This window comes from Cavia porcellus, unplaced genomic scaffold (genome assembly GCF_034190915.1).
Source record: "Cavia porcellus strain 051 isolate PalLab524CR breed Dunkin Hartley unplaced genomic scaffold, mCavPor4.1 scaffold_6, whole genome shotgun sequence".
In the NCBI taxonomy this organism is placed as follows: Eukaryota; Metazoa; Chordata; class Mammalia; order Rodentia; family Caviidae; genus Cavia; species Cavia porcellus.
The window spans coordinates 30,344,189-30,363,450 of record NW_026947489.1 but is presented as its reverse complement, the minus strand read 5'-3'; the positions used below and the strand labels follow the sequence as shown (position 1 = coordinate 30,363,450).

The 19,262-nt window shown below is 41.5% G+C and overlaps 1 protein-coding gene across 3 annotated transcripts in view; it reads left to right on the top strand.

Annotated features, from left to right (window-relative positions):
* Eif2ak4 (eukaryotic translation initiation factor 2 alpha kinase 4) overlaps window positions 1–19,262 on the top strand; it is a 110,699-nt gene that overhangs the window by 58,316 nt on the left and 33,121 nt on the right. For 2 of the 3 annotated variants that reach the window (XR_010048015.1, XM_003475680.5), the window contains exons 12-21: window positions 454–887; window positions 1,763–1,832; window positions 4,086–4,169; window positions 6,028–6,150; window positions 7,884–7,988; window positions 10,157–10,214; window positions 10,693–10,772; window positions 13,427–13,528; window positions 15,593–15,646; window positions 18,205–18,441. Coding sequence is in view for 2 of the 3 variants with exons in the window: in XM_003475680.5 (XP_003475728.1) it covers window positions 454–887; window positions 1,763–1,832; window positions 4,086–4,169; window positions 6,028–6,150; window positions 7,884–7,988; window positions 10,157–10,214; window positions 10,693–10,772; window positions 13,427–13,528; window positions 15,593–15,646; window positions 18,205–18,441 (1,347 nt within the window). In the remaining variant the exon portion in view is untranslated. Of the gene's footprint in view, window positions 1–453; window positions 888–1,762; window positions 1,833–4,085; window positions 4,170–6,027; window positions 6,151–7,883; window positions 7,989–10,156; window positions 10,215–10,692; window positions 10,773–13,426; window positions 13,529–15,518; window positions 15,647–18,204; window positions 18,442–19,262 lie in introns of those variants that run through there. The other variant, XM_063250295.1, reaches the window with a different exon arrangement.

Genomic DNA, 19,262 nt, shown 5'->3' with positions numbered 1-19,262 from the left:
ATTCAAGCAATCGATGCAAATGGTATAAATGCCATTTTAGAGATAAGGTAATTACAGGCTACAGAAAGTAAGTAAATTCCTTAAATTAACATAGATTTATAAAAGAATTATCATTTACTTTCAGATTTGTTAAAATTTTTGCAGTTTAGTTTGTCGTAGTAACTAACTATGGGAAAAAATAACCCGAAAACTTATACTGGCTTTAGAAAATAAATTTTTATTTTAAAATAAAAAATTATTTAGAAAATTAGATCACAGATATACACTTGAAAGCGCAGGGAAGTAAATATCAAAAATTGCTGATTAAAATGAAGGTCGCATTTGCCCCTGGTCATCATAGCACGCCCAGCTGTCCTCATCGGTTCGGAGTTGGGGAAAGGGGAAGCCTGTTCTGTTTCAGATTCCACTGGGCCTGCTCACGGGCCGCCTGCTCACCGGGGCCCTGCCTTGCAGGTGCAGAACAAGCTGGACGGCTGCTGCTACGCGGTCAAGCGCATCCCCATCAATCCAGCCAGCAGGCATTTCCGAAGGATCAAGGGCGAGGTGACGCTGCTGTCGCGCCTGCACCATGAGAACATCGTGCGCTACTACAACGCCTGGATCGAGCGGCATGAGCGCCCGGCAGGCCCGGGGACGCCACCCCCAGACTCCGGGCCCCCGGCCCCGAGCGGGTGCGCCACGCAGGGGCGACCTGCGGAGGACTGCGAGCCAGACAGCGTGGAGGCCGCCGCGCCGCCGCCCATCCTGAGCAGCTCGGTGGAGTGGAGCACGTCCGCCGAGCGCTCCGCCACCGCCGCCCGCTTCCCCGGGGCCGGCCCGGGCTCCAGCAGCGACGAGGACGACGAGGACGAGGACGAGCACGGCGGCGTCTTCTCGCAGTCTTTCCTGTAAGGCTGCACGGCTCTGCTGGAGACGCCAGAGACCTAGTCCTGGCCCTACCAAGCCACGCCAAACCCACTTAGCAACCCCAGCCCGGCCTGGTGGCTCTCGCCTGTAATCCCAGCACTCGGTGCGAGAATCCAAACTCCGTCCGCCCTGGGCGATTTAAGCAGTTTAGTGAGACCCTGTCTCAAAATTCTGAAAGTAGGGAAGGGGTCTAGGGATTGTAGCTCAGTGTGAAGACCCTTGGGTCGATACCCTGTAAAAAGAGAAGAAAATCTCAACATACTACTCGTGTTAAGAAAGAAAGGAAGTGGAGGGACCCACTTTTAGAGAGTAACTAAATTCGATCCATTGTCTTCAAAAGGTGTTTAGGATCAAAGTCCTAAAGAAAAGAAAAACAGGAATTACTTCCAGTACTTCCTTTTACTTCCTACACCCTTGGAGGTCATTCCATCAGGTAAACCCTTTCCACTGTGCAGAGCATGGAGGACCTAGTCTGGGTACCCTGGCATAGAACCAGCTGGAGTTTCAGGAAAAAGTACCAAATGAAAAACTGTGACCTTACACTAAACGTCATGCCACTCAGTATCCAGCCTATTTATCGCCATGATTTCATTCATTGTATCCTTTTGGATACAATTTATCATAACTCTTAGCTGTAAAATTGGGGAGTTTTTTGAAAATTTTTAAATATCTTTATCCGGCTGATTTTTTTTTTTAAAGTTCTGTGTTTTACTCAATGGGGAAGTACCCATCGGCATGGCGGTGTGGCCATGAGGTCATAGTGTAATGTCTCTCCCCTTTTGCTTTCTATTAGGATTATCAATTGCTAGAACTATAACACAGATTTTGGTTTCGTTTCTCTATTTCTCTTTTTAAGACCGGCTTCAGATTCTGAAAGTGACATCATCTTTGCTAATGAGGATGAAAACAGTAAAAGTGAGAATCAAGTAAGTATGTAGATGTAGAATTTATACCATTTTACTTATCACAGAGTGAGGTGCATACGGAAAGCAGCAGCGGACGTTACAAGCCTCAGGTAGAAAGTTAAAGCCCTAATCTAACATGTAAATGTCAACTTTAAGACAATGTGTTTAAAATATATGCCAGTTGTGTTAATTTACGGGCTTTTTTTAGCCACATAAAATTAACTAAAAAAAAGAGAAATAAATGAAACTTTTCGTGTGATGAAAACCATTTTCTAGTTGACTTGGGAAATTTTGTATGATTGGGGATGAACCTGAGTGCAAATTAACAGAGTAAACTATCATCTTGGAGTAACCTTGATCTCACATATCAGTTATAGCTTGATGCCTTATTTTCAGCCTCTAGAATAATGTCTTACTCTGTGTCATGATTATGTGATGACACTTGCATGCTGCAGAGATACGTAGAAGATAATAAAATGCAACAAACTTCTAGCAAAAGTAAACTTCATTTACAAGAACTTGTCTCCCATGATGTAGAATTTACTTCATGCAACTCAAGGCTGGGGATTTAGCTTGGTAGTAAGCATGAGGTCATGAGTTTGATCCCTAGTACCAAAACAAACAAACAAACAAACAAAACGGTGTGAAAAGCCCTTTTCTGGGCCTTGGACCCCAGGGAGTCCTGCATCTTCTGCCCAGGCCTGCAGCACCCTCGGGATTGGTGAATGCACCTGCCAAGTAGCTCATGAGCTGCTAGTGCAGAGAAATGTTCTGCAGACAGATGGTGAATGTGATGATTTTATTACCAGTAATAAAAATACTCCTCCCAGCAGTTACAAGGGTGCATTCAGAGTAGATAACAAAGAGTGTGTATGTGGACTCTGTTAGATAAGTAATTAAATTGATTTGAAGGAGGTGTGAATGGATTAGCTGGGTTTTATTCAGGTACTTCCCCCTTATCAATTAAAGTCACCTTCAAGACCTCTCATTTTAAATTTATTATAAATTTAATTAGAATAATAGTGTAAATGAACTAAAGTACTGCCAAAATTAAAGTTGTGTTTGGTGTTAGTGTTTGTTTATGCGTTTAATTATTACAGGGACACCAAATTTATGATCCTGGCTTTGCTCAGTTAAAGGCAATATCGCGTGGATAGAAACCACTAAGAGATTAGTAATCTTCTAAGGATAATCCCCAGAGCACTTAAATGATTCAAGGGGCAAATCTAATTATTTCCAGAACATTTTTTCTTTGATAAAGGAAAAACATTTCCTCATAAAGGCTGTAAATTAAAAATGATCACATGCTAACTACATACATGGGGATAAAACCACTTAAGTATATCTATCAAAAGAAAAAAAGTATTTTCTTAAGATGCTACCATGAGCCATGCATGATGGCATACCCCTGTAAACCCAGCACTCAGGATGCTGAAGTAGGAAGATCTCCATGAGTTCAAGGCCAGCCTGGACTACATAGTGAGACCCTGACTCAAAAAAAAAGCTACTAAGTGGTGTGGTTTACATCTGTAATCCTAACCTAGGCAGGAAGATCATGAGTTTGAGGCCAGCTCAGACTACAGAGGGAGACACTGTAAGACTCTCAAAAGACTGAAGAAAAGGTACCGTGTTTAGAAAAAAAATTAGCTGTAGACAACAAATGTGTGTGGAGGATGGCCTAAAAGATCATTAACTGTAAGTAGCAGCTGGGGCTGGGGATTTAGCTTATCGGCATAAGCGCCTGCCTTGCAAGCAGGCAGTTGTGAGTTTGATCCCTGGTACCGATAAAAAAGAAAAAGACAAAAAAAAACCTGTAAGTGGCAGCTGAGTGTTTGTTGTGCAAGGTGCAGTGCAAGAGCCTGTTCCCTTTGATAGTATGGTCACAGTTAAACTGCCTTAGCTAAGTTCAACAAAGAAAGCCATTCCATTAACATTGAAGCCTTAAAATATTAGACTGCATGCATTTTGCACTTTTTAGCTGATCAGTAGTATGAAAAAATTGATTTGATAAGGAATCTTTCTCTAAAACACCTATCTTTAGTACCTGTTTTGCATTTTGAGTGACAGATTTATAAGCCATACAGAAGATTCTAATCAAAGCAAACTTACATTTGCTGGGTTTCTGAAGAATAGTGGTTGCATTCTACTCACTGCCTTCCCGTAGATGACGGGGTGTCCTGTGAGTGGGAAGTCAGCACAGATTCATGAGGATGGTGGTTATCTTATCCAATTTCAGCCTGCATTTTGCATTCTTTTATGCTCCTCTTGGATTAGAATGAAGACTGCAATGGAAAAGGCAGTTGCCAGGAAAGTGAGCTGTCAGTGATGACTGAGGCGGTGCACTATTTGTACATCCAGGTGAGCCCTGCAGTGCAGCTTGGTGGCACGGTGGCCAGAGGGTGTGTTTCAGAATCCTGCGACAAGACAGCACACAGAAGAGGGCTTACTGCCACAGCCAGAGGTTAACTGGCCAGAGAGGTTACACGTGGAGACCCTACCCCTCAGCCTCAACCTCATGCTTCTCAGACTCAAAACTGTAACTTCACCTTCTGAATCCATCTGTCACAACTGTGTGAGCTCGACAAGATTCTTCGCTGCTCTGTGCCTGTTTCCTCACCTGTAAATTAAGTATAGCTATCTCATATGCTTGCAAAGAATCAATGAGCAAACAATATGAGATCCTTTGAACCATACCCGAATTCCATATATGCTAGAATAGAATTGTACAGAAACTTCACTAACAAGCTGAATCTGGGCAAGTAAGGTATAGTGTGCACAGTACTTTAACATATGCATGCAGAAAAAACACTATCGTGGCTTCCAGGAACATCTGGGAGCAAGAACTGCCAGTACACCAGTTCCAGGGAGGCATCCCTGAAACGAAGCCTAGGCCTTGGCTACTGTCTGTGCTTTAACAGCAGCCTCCTTGGTGGCAGGGGGTTCTTGCAGCAGAGGCCCAGCTGTAGACCACAGAACGGGTATTTACTGTCAGGCACTGTTAACATTCGCAAGCACCTGCAAGGACGCAGGTCTTTCCATTTGAGATCTAGTACTATGCAGAAAAAGAAACCTTTAGACAAGTTAGTGTTTTAAAGGGACTAATTAGTTGGGATGGTGCTAGACTTAGGTATTCCTTGATATGACTACCTTTGAAGTACTACTAACCCATGTAATAAAGCATTTGTCCTGCAGTCCATTATTTGTTTCATACCTACCATGTATCTTTTCTTGCTAAACAATTAATGGACTTCAGTAGTGTGCCCAAGGCATAGGAGGTGAGGTGTGGAAGTCCCAGGGGTTTTGGAAGACCCTTACTGAGCCCCTGAACAGTGACCCATAATTTGTCAGCCAAGGATGAAAGAAGGCTGATCTTCCTCTCTAAAAATAACTGGTAGAATTTCCACCTTAGCACTGGTTGAAACATATAGGCTGTTTTCATAAATTAAATGCTGCAGGTTGATTTAAGGTGAAAATGATGCTATCTTGTCTTCTGATACACTCAAGAAGGGGTAAGGCAGAGCCCCTTCTTGAATATTTTTGTGTTTATGATGTTTTCTCTAGACTTGAAGGTAATTTTTCTTTAATGAGAAAATAAAAAAGTCATGACATTGTCATGGCCCTTACCAACTTGAGTTCAGGAACAAATTTGTAATACAATAAAATTGTGTTGCAATCTCAATTTTTGTATTATTTGTGACAAAAATTTTAAGCAAGAAGATCTTTAAAAAAAGAAAGAAAGAAAGATGCAGTTACATTAAAAATTTTAAATGGAGGCTGAAGCTGTGACCCACTTTCCTAGCACACACAAGGCCCTGGATTCTGTACCCAGCACAGTAATAGTAAGTAATGCCAGGATACTGAGATTGTGTGTGTTTTCGTGTGTGTTGATTATTACTACTGTTGATTATTAACATTATTATCATCAAATACGTATTTGCCCACCAGAGTGTATGTTTGGTGGGGAAGGAAAGGTCAAGTAGTTCTAGGGGCTAAACCCAGGGCCTCAAGCATGCTAGACAAATATTCTACCACTCAGCCACATTCTTATCCTCCAAAGTAATTTTCAATACCTTTTTTTAGTGTAAAATAACAAGTCTTCCCCACAACTGTTTAAAATCCTATTACAATTTTAAAATGGATGATTACATGAATTGTATCTATCCTTCTTAGTTTTAACTGTGTAATCGCATCATGCCTGGTTTGTTCTTATCTATAGATGGAGTACTGTGAAAAGAGCACTTTACGTGACACCATCGACCAAGGACTGTACCGAGATACCATCAGACTCTGGAGGCTTTTTCGAGAGATTCTGGATGGATTAGCTTACATTCATGAGAAAGTAAACTTTCCACTATTTTGTATCTAAAAACTTTCGTGAATTTATGACTAAATAAAATATCAAATGTCACCAAAGGAGAAAAACCAAAATAGAAAACTATGGAGATATTGAAGTATTTTTATAGATAATAGAACAGAGTGTCAAAAAACAAGAAACTAGTCTAAGCACCAGAGTTCAAAGAAAACTGCTAACAGGGTTCAGCAAGTCATAGCCTATGAGCCAATCCTAGCTGTCATATGGACTATGAGTTAAAACTGCTTCTATGTTTTTACTTGCTTTAAAAAGTAAAAAAAAGAGAACATTTCGTAACATGAAAATTGCATGAAATTCAAATTTCATTGTCCATCAGTAAAGTTTAATTGGAACAAAGCCATGCTCCTTTGTTTACATATGGCTCTTGCTAACTTTGCCGTGACAGCAGATTTGAGTAGCTGGGACAAAGGGCATTATAGCCCGAAAGGCTCAAGATAACTACTATGTAATACATTATAGAGAAAGTTTGCCACCCTCTGGATAAGACGAAAGTACTCGAACATGCATGGATTCCTTTATTAGTAAAGTGAGTATGATTAATACATATCAAGATTTGATCCAACTGAATTAGTGGCACCCTCCCGAGGAACATGGAGAAACTAGAAAGTCATCTAGGAGGGAGAGGAATGAGACTCTGAATAACATAGCTTACACACATATAAAATGTCATTTTAGAGCTAGAAATTGCTATTGCATTGTAAAAGCTCCTGGGCCTACCTTCAGCATGAAGCAGTGCTTACATTTTCAAAATGGGATTGTCTAATTCATTAGCCAACATAAAGTATTAGTTTTTTCCTTGGCCTCAATTTTCTTGAACCTCAGACCATTTGTACTATGCTATGTTGTATTGAGAAGCCTGGGCTATAAGTTATGTGGCTAGTTTATAAATGAGTTTTGGGAAGCAGAATTTACAAGGTTGGAAATAGAAATGACTTCTAAGGAAGGCTATTTGAGCTCTGTTCCTCTGTGCTTATTTCCCCTTCACCTGACGTGCTCAGTGTTTGCCTGGTGTCTAACACTCTGCCCACCTACACATGCACAGACATGAGTATATGACAAACCCCATGCTTGAGAGGAGCTTCTTGTTTTCAGAGAGTCAGAATTTACCTTCGCATAGTGGTAAAAGAGATTGCACAACAGTGTATTATTGCACTTAATTGTTTTCCATATTATAATTCATGAAACAGCATTATGAACTGCTAGGAAGAGGATAAAGCACCTACTCTGTGCTGGGGATGCAAAGTTGAATTATTAGACTTCCTAGAATTACTGTGGAAAGCTCATGAGTTGGCACTTATAAATGTTGGTTTGAATTAGTGGAGAAAAGCAAGAGCTTCCTAGGCAGGGGAAATAGCACAAAGAAAGGCATAGACAAAGGACTTGAAGAAGTGTGTCCCTCTGGCCGTGGCAGGGGTTTTGTGATGCAGCAGAACGAAAGGTACTTGGGTGGACTCTATGGAGGGAGCCTTGGATACCACAGGGACCCTTTGGGTATCACTGGATCAGGACCACCAGCTGGAACTAGGAAATTGTTGGAAGAGCACAGGAAGTTGGGAGAGACTCCTGAGACTGGATTCTGAGAAGGGGGAAGACTTCTCCATCTTTTCTCACTACCTTGACTTTTCAGATCAGGAAACAGTAGTAGAACTATAGACTCTGCATGGAGAGCAACTGTTTGTTTCTTCACTCTGTTCACACAGGGAATGATTCACCGGGATCTAAAGCCTGTCAACATATTTTTGGATTCTGATGACCATGTGAAAATAGGTGATTTTGGCTTGGCAACAGACCACCTAACCTTTTCCGTGAGTATTTTAAAAATTTGACCATACCTGAAAATGCACCCAGGTGCCTTGATAACTCCTGGAAATGTTAGAAGATGGAATAGCTGTGGTCTTGCTGGGTAGCCATCAGGGAAGTGGTGCACTGCAAGGGTTCTTTTAGGCTTGGAAATTGGGAGTACATTTCACTTCCAACTGAGTGGCTTCCATTTGAAGAACACAAAACAGTTAGCTTATGAACAGTATTTAGGCTCAAGGCTTTTTGCATTAAATAATTTGGTATTTAGATCTTCCCAGCTGAGCCCTTGGAAAAATGCTTTACACTTGAGGGGCTTTTCATTTGGGAAAACTAAAAACATAAACCAGGAGAACAGTCCCAGCCAACCTGTAATTCAGAAGGTGTCTGTACTTCACAGCACTGTAGAAATTGTTTAAAATACAAAGCTGATTAATGTGAGATATGAGAAATAGCAACATAAGAGCAAGATAGGAGAAAATTGACATACAGACGTAAGGATTGAGGAATGCTTCACCTATTGGCCATGGTCGCCCATACATATAGAGCTCTCCACCCCTGAGCTCCCTCCCCAGCTGCCCACAGGTTCTGATGAACTGAAACTATGAGGTGTAGGGGAGAGTGGGAGAGGATGCTGGAAGGCTGAGGTCTTCCGAAGATAGGGCAGGCCAGGTGGCAGGTCAAAATGCCACAGGAGTGTTTGCTTCACGTCCTAAGCCAGAGTTTTTTGGCACCAAGATATATAGTAAATGCAATTCATTCCAAGGGTAAGCAGAGGAAAAAATAGGATTTGGAGAACAAGCACGGGGGTGAAATTAGAGTGAGGTTAGAAGTGGAGAGGGAAAGAGGTGGGAGGGGACAGTAAGGCCGTGGTTCTTACTGTCCACAAGAGGAAGAGGACTGAAAGCTGATGGGTTTTTCCCACGTGCGTTCTTCCAAGTCAACATTGCACTGGACAGTGCCTCCATTCAGCAATAACTCCCGGGCTCTTCTCGCAGAACTTAAAGTTGATCCTCCCGCTTTTCCCACGTGCACCAGTGCTCCCCCAATCAGCTGTCGATACGTCATTGTGCCCGCCCCTTCAACTCCACCCCCTGTCAAAACCGAATAAAAGTGCCCAGTTTTCTTTGTCTCCCTCAGAGGATGCATGCCTCTCTTCAGCAGCCCCCTCCTGTCCACTATTGTGGCCTCTTTTCTTTCTTTCTCCCTTTTCTCTCCTTTTGTCTCACTCACCTCTGAGAACCAAAAAAAGTACTGAGACCAAGGAGGGGCCAGATGATGGGACCCAAATCCCCAGGCTAGGAGAGTAATTTGATGCCTGGAGATACAGTTAGGGAGGTAAGAACAAAGGCTGTGGAGCTCTGCTGTCCTGGATTCACTTTGTGGCACAACCTTGGACAAATTAATTTAATGCCAGATACCTTATCTGTAAAATGTGCCTAATGCTCAGACCTGCCTCGGAGAGGTCAGTCAGAATGCAGGCAGAGCACCCGGAACAGAGCAGCAGGCGCTGAAAACGGTGGAAGGGCTGTCAGCAGGGGTGCTTCTGTGGAAACCTGTGGAGTGGCATTGTGACAATAGTGATGGAAGCTGTGGCAGGAGATGCTGTTGTAAATAGCTCTCTAGAGGAAAGGGCCTACCAGGTGAGTGACAGTGCAGCCGCCTAGGAAAGAAGAGTAGTCTGACCTGATAAAGTAATAGCAGTAAGAAAATTAGAAAAATGAATTTGTTTTTAATACACTCTTATACTTCCTATTAAATAGTTCCTGTGATGTGAAAATGAATTGTTTTCTGTAAGCTTTGGAATAGTTCTCTTTTTTTAACTTTTTATTTTATTGGTACATTTTAGATATATTTAATAATGTTCCTCATAGGGAATTTGCACCTGTACATTAAAAATCTTGCTGCTGCTTTTTATTGCTTTGGGATATTTCTGTCCTGCAGGGAAAGTTGTGTAGTAAATTGGTTTTCTGCTTGATTACATTGGGCTTCCTGTGAGCCTCACATGAATGGGTTAAACAAAACTAAAAAGTAATTAAAACCTTTTTAAAAAGCATTATTTCATTTGTTGTGCTTTCTGTGTGATATTTTTTCAGTCAGTCTTCATTCTGGAATCACGAGCCGTTTTTGTGGAGAATTATACTGTGTTAATTTGGTGCTTGCCTTCTGCTTCTAGGCTGACAGCAAACAAGATGATCAAGCAGGAGATCACCTGATTAAGTCAGACTCTTCAGGTAAATCCAGAAGACCAAATATTTCATCCATGTATTTAAAAGCAGACCTCAACATTTCTTCACCTGAAAGCTGCTCTTCATTTGTAACAACTTTATCCTAAAGTGGATTTTAACTAAATTAACAAAATTATGAATACGCTTTTTCCTCCTTCTCGCTGTATATTTCTTCAGACTCAGAGGTTCAGTTGGTAGAAGAGTTGACTCCCATGCAGACAGACTCTCTTAGCTCGAGGTGATTGTTAGGTGACTCCAGGACCTGGTCCATCTGGGGCTCTTTCTGGGTCACTGCCTGCCCTCTGCAACGACAGGCAACTGCACAGTGACCACTGTGGCTGTCATTGTTGCGGTGCGTGCTGCTTCCTCCTGGCAGCGCTGCAGTTAGCCAGGCAGGCCTCACACTTCAGAAACCTTTTGCTGTTGTTATTAATTTGCCTTTTCTATAAATTCTATCAATTTCCCTCTGTTTCCCTTCACACAGGCCGTTTGACGGGAATGGTCGGCACTGCTTTGTATGTGAGCCCAGAGGTCCAGGGAAGCACCAAGTCTACGTACAACCAGGTACAGAGCTTTTGAGGAACACAGAAGGGCTCAGGAGTGAGAGCAGAGCAGGATCAGCAAGATCACAGCGCTTGAGACTTGGAGCATTCACATTCCCGCATGACCCACAGTGCCAAGGCCAGGCAGCCAGGAGCTGGCAGTGCAATCCATCCAGGAATATGCCAGCTAAAGCGTGTCCTGGGGAAGGCAGGTCTCATAATGCAGGGCACATAGTGGTCAAGTGAGGGGGCTGAGGAAAACCCATTTTGAGGCATGTTATTAAAATAAGTCGTTAGAGACCCAAGGCTTGAATTCAGGGAGAAGAAGAAAGTCAGCTAGAAACTTGAGAGTTGTCGGCACCAGATGGATGTAAAGCCATAGACTGAGATCACTTAGGGCAAGAGTGCAGAACCAGATTGGAAGGCAGATCGGACAGGTAGTGCACATCTGCACAGATTGTGAGCTCAGCCTGGGTCCCAGTTGATAGGAAGCTGTGGGCAGCGTGTCTCGGCAAGCCGGAGGGGAGTTGGAGGGCACCTGGAAGTCACCTCTACCCTCAGTGTGGACAGGTATTGTGAACTCCTTCCAAGTGTTCTACTCTTGGGTCAGGCAGCTGTACCACTAGAAAGTTATCTGCAGGAGACAAGCAGCAGTGCCCAAAAGGGATTCATCCCAGCATTGTTTGTAAAGTAAAAACTGATAGTGTCAGAAAATGGAAACTGGCTTAATTAATATTAGACTTCCTGTGGCAGAATACATGTCATTAAAAATGCATTTTAGAAGCATGTTTTAGAAAAACGATAATAGTAATGAAAAATACTCTCACCCTATTACGGGACTAAAAGTTAGAAGATGTAAGATACTTCTCATTTTGTAAAATAAATATTTTTAAACAAGGAGGGGCCAAAGAAGGTCGCTATATTACTCTCAGCGTCTTTCTCTGCGTTCCACATGTTCTAAGTGCACCAGCACAGGAAGGGCCACGGTGGCCGTCTGTGTCTAAGACTCAGGCAGCCTTGCGGGATAGATTGAGAGGAGTCCTGCTTATCTCTGAGTCCGGCTCATATAGTAGCATTTCCCGGTATGGCCCCTCCTGGCCCCTGACAAGGAGCAGCCCTTCCTGGGCCAGGAGTTGGCAGACTTCCTCAGGCACAGTCTTATGCCCTTTTCTGTCTTCCTGTTCCCAGCTCCCTGCGTCCATTTTCTCTGTACATCTCGTCCTTTTGCTTCTTCTTCCCTTTTGTCATTTTTATCTTTACTCATGATTATTTAATGATTATTTTATTTACTTTCTAGTTCATTTGTGTTTAGTCTATTTTCTTTTAACTGAAAATTGGTATCCCTTGACCAACATCTCTCCTTTTGCCCCAGCCCACAGCCCCTGGTAAACCACAGGGTGCTGTGAATTGGACTTTTATGTAGATTTGACCTATGAGAGAGATCTAGCAGTAAGCACTATATACCTTTCTGTGTCTGGCTTATTTTAATCAGCATAATGCTTTCCACTTTCAGCCATGTTCTCACAAATGGCAGGAATCCCGTTCTTTTTAAAAGCTAAGTAATATTCTACTACATTTATACCACATTTTCTGTATCACTTCTCAACCAGCATGTTGACTGCATTTGGTGAATATTATGAGTAATGTTCCTGTTAACATCAGCATAGAGATACCTTTGAGATAGTGTTTTTTTTTTTCCTTTGGATTGCTGTACCATATGGTAATTCTGCTTTTACTTTCTCCTAGTGTTTTCTGGGTTAGCAACACCAGTTTGTAGCACCCCTGCAGTGCACAAAGTTCCCATTCTCTGCACATCCTCACAACGCTATTATCTTTCGACTGCTTAATACCAACAGCCAGCTAACATGGTTCAGATTTGCACTTCCCTGGTGACTGGTGATGCTGGGTGTCTCTTCACACATCTCTTGGCCATTCAGATGTCTACTTTGGAAGTTTCCTGTTCAAGTCCTTTGTTTGTTTGTTTGTTTGTTTTTCTGAAAATTGTATGAGTTCTGTTTATTTTGCATATTAGCCTCTTACCAGATGTGTGGTTTGCAAATATTTTCTCCCACTGTAGGTTGCCTTTTATTTTTCCTCTTTAATTCCATATGCATATTTATCTAGGATGAATCACATGATCTTCCTATTTTTCCAGTCTTTTTGTCCTTACCCATAGAGCTTTGCACTTGGTAGTTGAGTTTTCTGTCAGCTGTAGATTTCAGTCTTTTTCATTTTCAAATGCTTAGTGAAGGTGTAAGGCAAAGCAAATTGTGTCTTCTTTTGCCAGTGCTGGGAATTAAGCCCAGGACCTCGTGCAAGCTAGGTAAGAGCTTTACCACTGAGCTACCTCTACAGCCCAAGGCACACTCTTACACATCTCTGTTGTCCTTGCTCTTCAGCCAATATTTACAGTCTTCAGATGTTACCAATGTTTATGTAGGCGGCTAAACAAGGTACAGCTAATATTCAAGGAAAATATTGAGAGAAATCATGCCAAATATTTTATCATCAGCTAAATCATTTTATACTTAAAGTTATTTTAAAACAAATCATCAGCTTTTTCTAGTATGACATATTTTGTACTTTGGCAAGCTTTTTTCCCTAACAGTGCTATTTCTACAATTCCTAGTAAATTATACTTTCATATCAAGACTCTTAATATATTTCTTCCCTTAGAAAGTAGATCTCTTCAGCCTGGGAATTATCTTCTTTGAGATGTCCTATCATCCCATGGTGACGGCCTCAGAAAGGATCTTCGTTCTCAACCAACTCAGAGATGTATGTATCGGATGTTCTACTGCACAGGTGTCAGTAGCTGCAGCCTTAGCAGGGAGATGAGAATTGCAGGCAGAGTGTTTTTCATCGTGTTTATCCTGCAGAAGAGGCTATCCTGTAATTTGAATAGCTCATTTGCTGAGACATGCCAAGCTGAACAGTCCCCCCATGTGCAGAGAAATATTTTCCAAACAAGAAGTCACCTTATTTAAGTTGTTAAAGTAGCAGTTTTGCAAGCTTGGCACAGTGGTGCATCCCTATAATCCCAGCTCTCAAGAGGCTGAGGTAGGAGGATTGCCATGAATTTGAAGCCAGCCTGGGCTACCCAGTGAGTTCGAACTACACCACAAGACTCTGTCTCAAAAAACCAAAAACAAAAAGAATAAATGCATAAATATACAAACAAACAATAGTTGTGGGAGCCAAAGATTGTCAGCAATTAAGAGGGACTTTAAGTCTTGTTTTCTGTGAAAATCTACCTCTGTTTGTATTCCTTCAATGATAAGAAATTTACTCCAGTTTTATTTTTTGAAATCTTGGAGAAATTACTAGAGTATATTTACTTTTTGAGAGTTTTATTTTTCCTTTTTTCCAGGTGTGTGTGATAACTGCAAGTTTAATCCAGGGCCTCACACATGCTAGCCAAGTGTTCTACCTCTGAGCTACATTGCCAGCCCTTTATTTTTTTATTTTGAGACAGGGAACTGCCTAAGCTGGCCTCATACTTGCAATCCTCCTGCCTCTGCCTCCTGAGATTATAGGCATGCACCATGATGAATGCCTGGCAAAAGTTATTCTTAATATTGAAGGAAAAATCCAAAAGTGTTCATATGGTATTAATAGTTATAGCCATGGGAGTAGGTGAAAGGATAATTGCTATTTAATTGTAAAACTGAAAACTTTATGTTGACTATATCTGGTATCAAATGCCTTAAGAAAACCACCATGAATTGGAAGTTAAAATGGATCTGAGGAAAATACTAGCTCCCTAAAAGTTTTTCCCTGATGAAATTTCCCTTTTGAGATTAATCCTTGCCCCTGTTACTGTCTGAGCCTAAAAGGTCCAGTGGTAATGTGCAAGTCAAGGACCCCCACTAAGGAGAAACTACAGCACGAGATTTGGGAAATAGGAGTTTAGATTCAAATATCCATGAATAAGAGATCTAGAGAGCCTCCTCGTCCTGATCCAATAGTGTGAAGGAAGAGAAGTTAAATCATATATCCTGTAACTATGAATATTCCTCTAGTTGAATTCTCTGTTCTGCTGACCAGGTGTGGTTTGCGCAATGTAGGAGACCCAGTGGGAACTGTTGGTGGGAACTGTTGCCAGCCGTGCTCTCAGATGACTGTACCTGTCTTTGATGAAGTATCTTTCTTTATAATTCATGTTTGTTCTTTCATTTCAAGAATATCTAAACTGTCAAGTTAATGTTTTAATTGTACCTACAGAAGGGTGAATGTTGTAATTGTAATTGTACCTACCAGAAGGTGAAAACTTTCTGGACACAACAGTTTAAGGTTTTACTTTGCATTGTTGATTGTGGGGGTGAGGTTTTCTGGATATTTTGGCTTGTTTTTATCTTTTGCAGCTACGTGGTTTTTTGGTTTTGCTTTGTTTTTTTGAAACAGGGTTTCTCTGTGCAGTGCAGGCTGGCCTTGAACTCTTTGTAGCCCAGCCCAGTCAGCCAGGTTTTTAATGAGAGTTCTTTGTCTCCTGACTTCATTAGATTTTTAGGTAGTCCTCAGAGGAGAGATATTTTCTGTAACTAAGGCTGGCATTTGGGTAAAGCTTTAAAATCATGTCTACAATCTTGATGACTAATATTGTTTACACTGCTGCCTGAATATCCACATGTAAAGCCACTGCACAAATAAAAGTGTTAAAATAATAAACTAAAGTTTATGTAGTTGGAAAGGTAGGAATCAGATTTGAAGGCGCATCTCATCTGTCACTCCTTGTCAGCAAGCTTTCATTTCTGCGTTTGGTTTTTAGACTTGCGTTGAATAAATGTGTGCGCTGTGGCCACCTGCCAAGCACTTGCTGATTTGAATATAATACTCTTTTAGCCCGATTCACCGAAATTTCCAGAAGACTTCGATGACGGAGACCATACAAAGCAGGTAATTTTCGGATACATTAATTGATAGGTCTTCAGTCTTGGGTTTTAATTACTGTTTTTCTTCTTAGTCAATTAGTAATCTTCTGCCACTCATTCTCTTGTGTCTTGGGAACGGCACAGGGAAAAATATCAAAAGATAAAGCACTTACAATGTTATGAGACTTGAAGTACCTATAAAATGCCAAGGGCTGGCAGAGAAAATTAACAAACTGCAGGATTCCTTTGTGTGGCTTGCTGTACATTTGAAGTGCTATTTGGAGCTTTGGCTAAGCTGTTGGGGAAAAAAAGTGGAATGCTTTTTACCTAATTGTTTTAGCTAAAACGTGGGGCTTTAACAAAAGTGCATCATTTAAAACTATAATTTTGTTCTGTTTTGTGGTTGAAGTAGCTCAGGTTGTGGGGGAACTGTTGCATTTTCTAGGGAATATGGTGTTACGAGTATTAAAGCAAGGTAACTTTGCCTATATAATGTGAATATCTGAGGTTATAGATATGCATGTAACTCAGCTCAGAGGCTAATATTGGTTCTCACCAAATCTGAAAGCATAATTATCAGATGTATGTGGTGTACTTCCAGCGTGCCTTTTTCTTAAAGTTACCAGTTGTTTGTCTTGGTAAAACCTTCAGGAATTAACGTTCTCCTCATATGGAAATGTGTTCTTTAAACTAAATACACTAACAATTATAGTCAAACCAAAAATATGCTATTTACATTATTAACATTGAAAACAGGAACACAAATATACAGACCACTGCAGTGATTTGCTACTGCTTTCTTATTATTTGTGTTTCTGGATGAACATGCCACTTTTCTGGACTTAAATTTTTCTCACCTGTAGAAAAAGGTATTTAGTAACCTTAATATTAGCAGTAACATCCTGCAGTTTGGTGATATTTTAGCTTACCACTTACTCACAGCTATGGGACCCATTCTGCCACATCTGTTTAATTAGTGAGGAATCATTAGAAAATGCAATGATTTTTTTCTATGTTGTTATTTATTTGAATCAAGTCATTTCCGTTTCTGTGTATCGTAACTACATACCCATTTTATTGTCCTTCCCCGTAACATGATCAGTCTTAAGTGTCCACACAGGAACAGCCGTGGTGGCCCAGGACCTTTACTAAGGAACTTAATACATTAAGGAGCTTATGCTTTACCTGCAAACCTGACAGCAGCCATAACAACTGTTTCTCATGAGGACTGTTTCCTTGTCATCAGATACACCGTAGGTGCCCTTAGCATTTGAGTTTGGCCTATATGAAAGTGACCTCAGCCAGGTTTGATGGCATACGACCCTAAGACCAAGAAAAATAAATAAATAAATAAACAACCCTAAGGCCAGCACTTGGGAGGCTGAGTCAGGAGGATCACCATGAGTTCAGGGCTACCCTGGGCTACGTAGTGAGACCCTGGCTCAAAAAAAACAAAAAATAAGTAAATGTGACGTCAAAACCATGGCAACAAACTGAGAACCAGAACTGCCTCCCCACTCAGTCATTTACATTTTATCTGAAAAGAGGCAGCTCTGATAGACTGTTGCATAATTTCTGCCACACACAGAAATTTCACTATTACTGAATAGGTTATTATTGTTTTTATGAGCTTAATTGAATACAACTTTCATGAAAGTTGTATCATGTCAGTTCTTTTATGATACAAAATTCCTATATGACATGAAAAGTAATTAACCTGTGTTGTTTCAGCCAAAGATAGAATGGAGGGATATTTTAAAGATATGCAATTAGAAAATACTTAATAAAATTCATCTGAAATTTGAGATTTTTCTTCTTTTAACTATTGCTTGGTGTTTGTTGTTGTTGTTGGGTTTTTTGAGTTTTTTTGGTTTTGGGGTGTTTTTTTTTGGTACCAGGGATCACACTCATGACCTTGCACTTGCCAGGCAGGCGTTTATGCCACTAAGCTAAATCCCTGGCCCCAATATCCCTCTTTAAAAAAAAAAAAAAAAAAAATCCCACATCATAAACAAATGGAGAAGAATCATTAGGGAACCTTTCCAAGGTTTGGGTTGTCTTCAAATGGTTCCCTAGGGTGGAAGTTTAACAAATGTGTGACATAGATCAAGGAAATATTGTCAGTAAATAAAGATGGAAAATAAAAGCAAGGTGTTTTACATGCTCTAAAGGTTCCAGCAACTACTATGCTTTGTAATATCTACTAAAATTAGACATCCAACATTTTATAGTCCTTATCTCTTTATACAGTATTTTACCTTTCATTTCTGTGTAATTGCTAAGGTAAAGGGTTTTTTTTTTAATTGTTTGTGACAAGATATACACAAGGCACTTAGCTCAGTGTGAATGCTCTAAGTTCAATTTCCAGTATTTAAAAAAAAAATAAAAAGACTCCTATCACATTGTTGCACAGCTCTGTAGCCCTAACAAGGTAGAGGAAAATGACATAATCCAAGATTTCAGAAATATCATTAAAAAGCACTAAGTGCAGGAACAAGGTACCTTTCTAGTGTCCTGAACTGACCACTGACTTGTTCTGTGGACCTTGAGCATTGTCCATGGTGTGCCTTGATATCCTTGTAGAAATCTGTCATCTCCTGGCTGTTGAGCCACGACCCAGCGAAGCGGCCCACAGCCACAGAGCTGCTCAAGAGCGAGCTGCTGCCGCCACCCCAGATGGAGGAGTCAGAGCTGCACGAGGTGCTGCACCACACGCTGGCCAACGTGGACGGCAAGGCCTACCGCACCATGATGGCCCAGCTCTTCTCCCAGCGCATCTCCCTTGCCATCGATTACACCTACGACAGTGACATCCTGAAGGTGAGCGAGCATCCCTGTCCCCCGAAAAAACAAGTCAGGTCCTTGCCTCTCAAGGTTTCTCTTAACCTCCAACAGAAGCTCTTACTTGAGGCCCAAGGAGCCCCTGAAAGCCCATGCAGAGCTGTGATGATGCCTTGTTCTGGGATGAAAAGCCACATGGTTCACTTGAAGGGGTTCTTGACCCAGCCCCCTCCCTCATCCACCTAAGAGATTAAGACTGACCCTGACACAGCTACCCAGGGCCAGAAGCATCCATGCAGCTAGGTCCTGCTCAAGTAGTAAGGTGGCTTCTAGTGTGCTGCAGCGCTCTGAGATGACTGCACAGGGCCCAGGCCCCCCAGTGGCCCTAGTGCGCCTTTAAGACTCTCTTTAAGGAGCTAGGTGTACAGGCACATGTGTATAATCCTAACTGATCAGAAGGCAGGAGGATTACTTGAGTCCTGGAGTTTAGGGCCAGCCTGGCAACATATGAAACCACATCTTTTAAAAAGAACCTGTGGCTGGGCATAGCATTGCACACTGATAGTCCCAGCACTCTGGAAGGCTGAAGCAGGGTGATCCCAAGTTTGAGCCCAGCCTGAGAAATTTAATGACTTAGGCCTCTTTCTAAAGGGGAAGGGGTAGCAAGGTGTGGCTAAAGGACTGAGGAATATAGTTTCGTGATTAGATCCTGGGTTCAAATCCCAATCACCAAAAGAAAAGAAAAGAACTTTGGTTCTTAGGGGTGTATGTGTGTTGTGTCTGATATTTTTTTTTTATTTATTTATGAGACAGGATCTTGAATTATAGCCCAGGCTGGCCTGTACCTTGTAATCATCTTG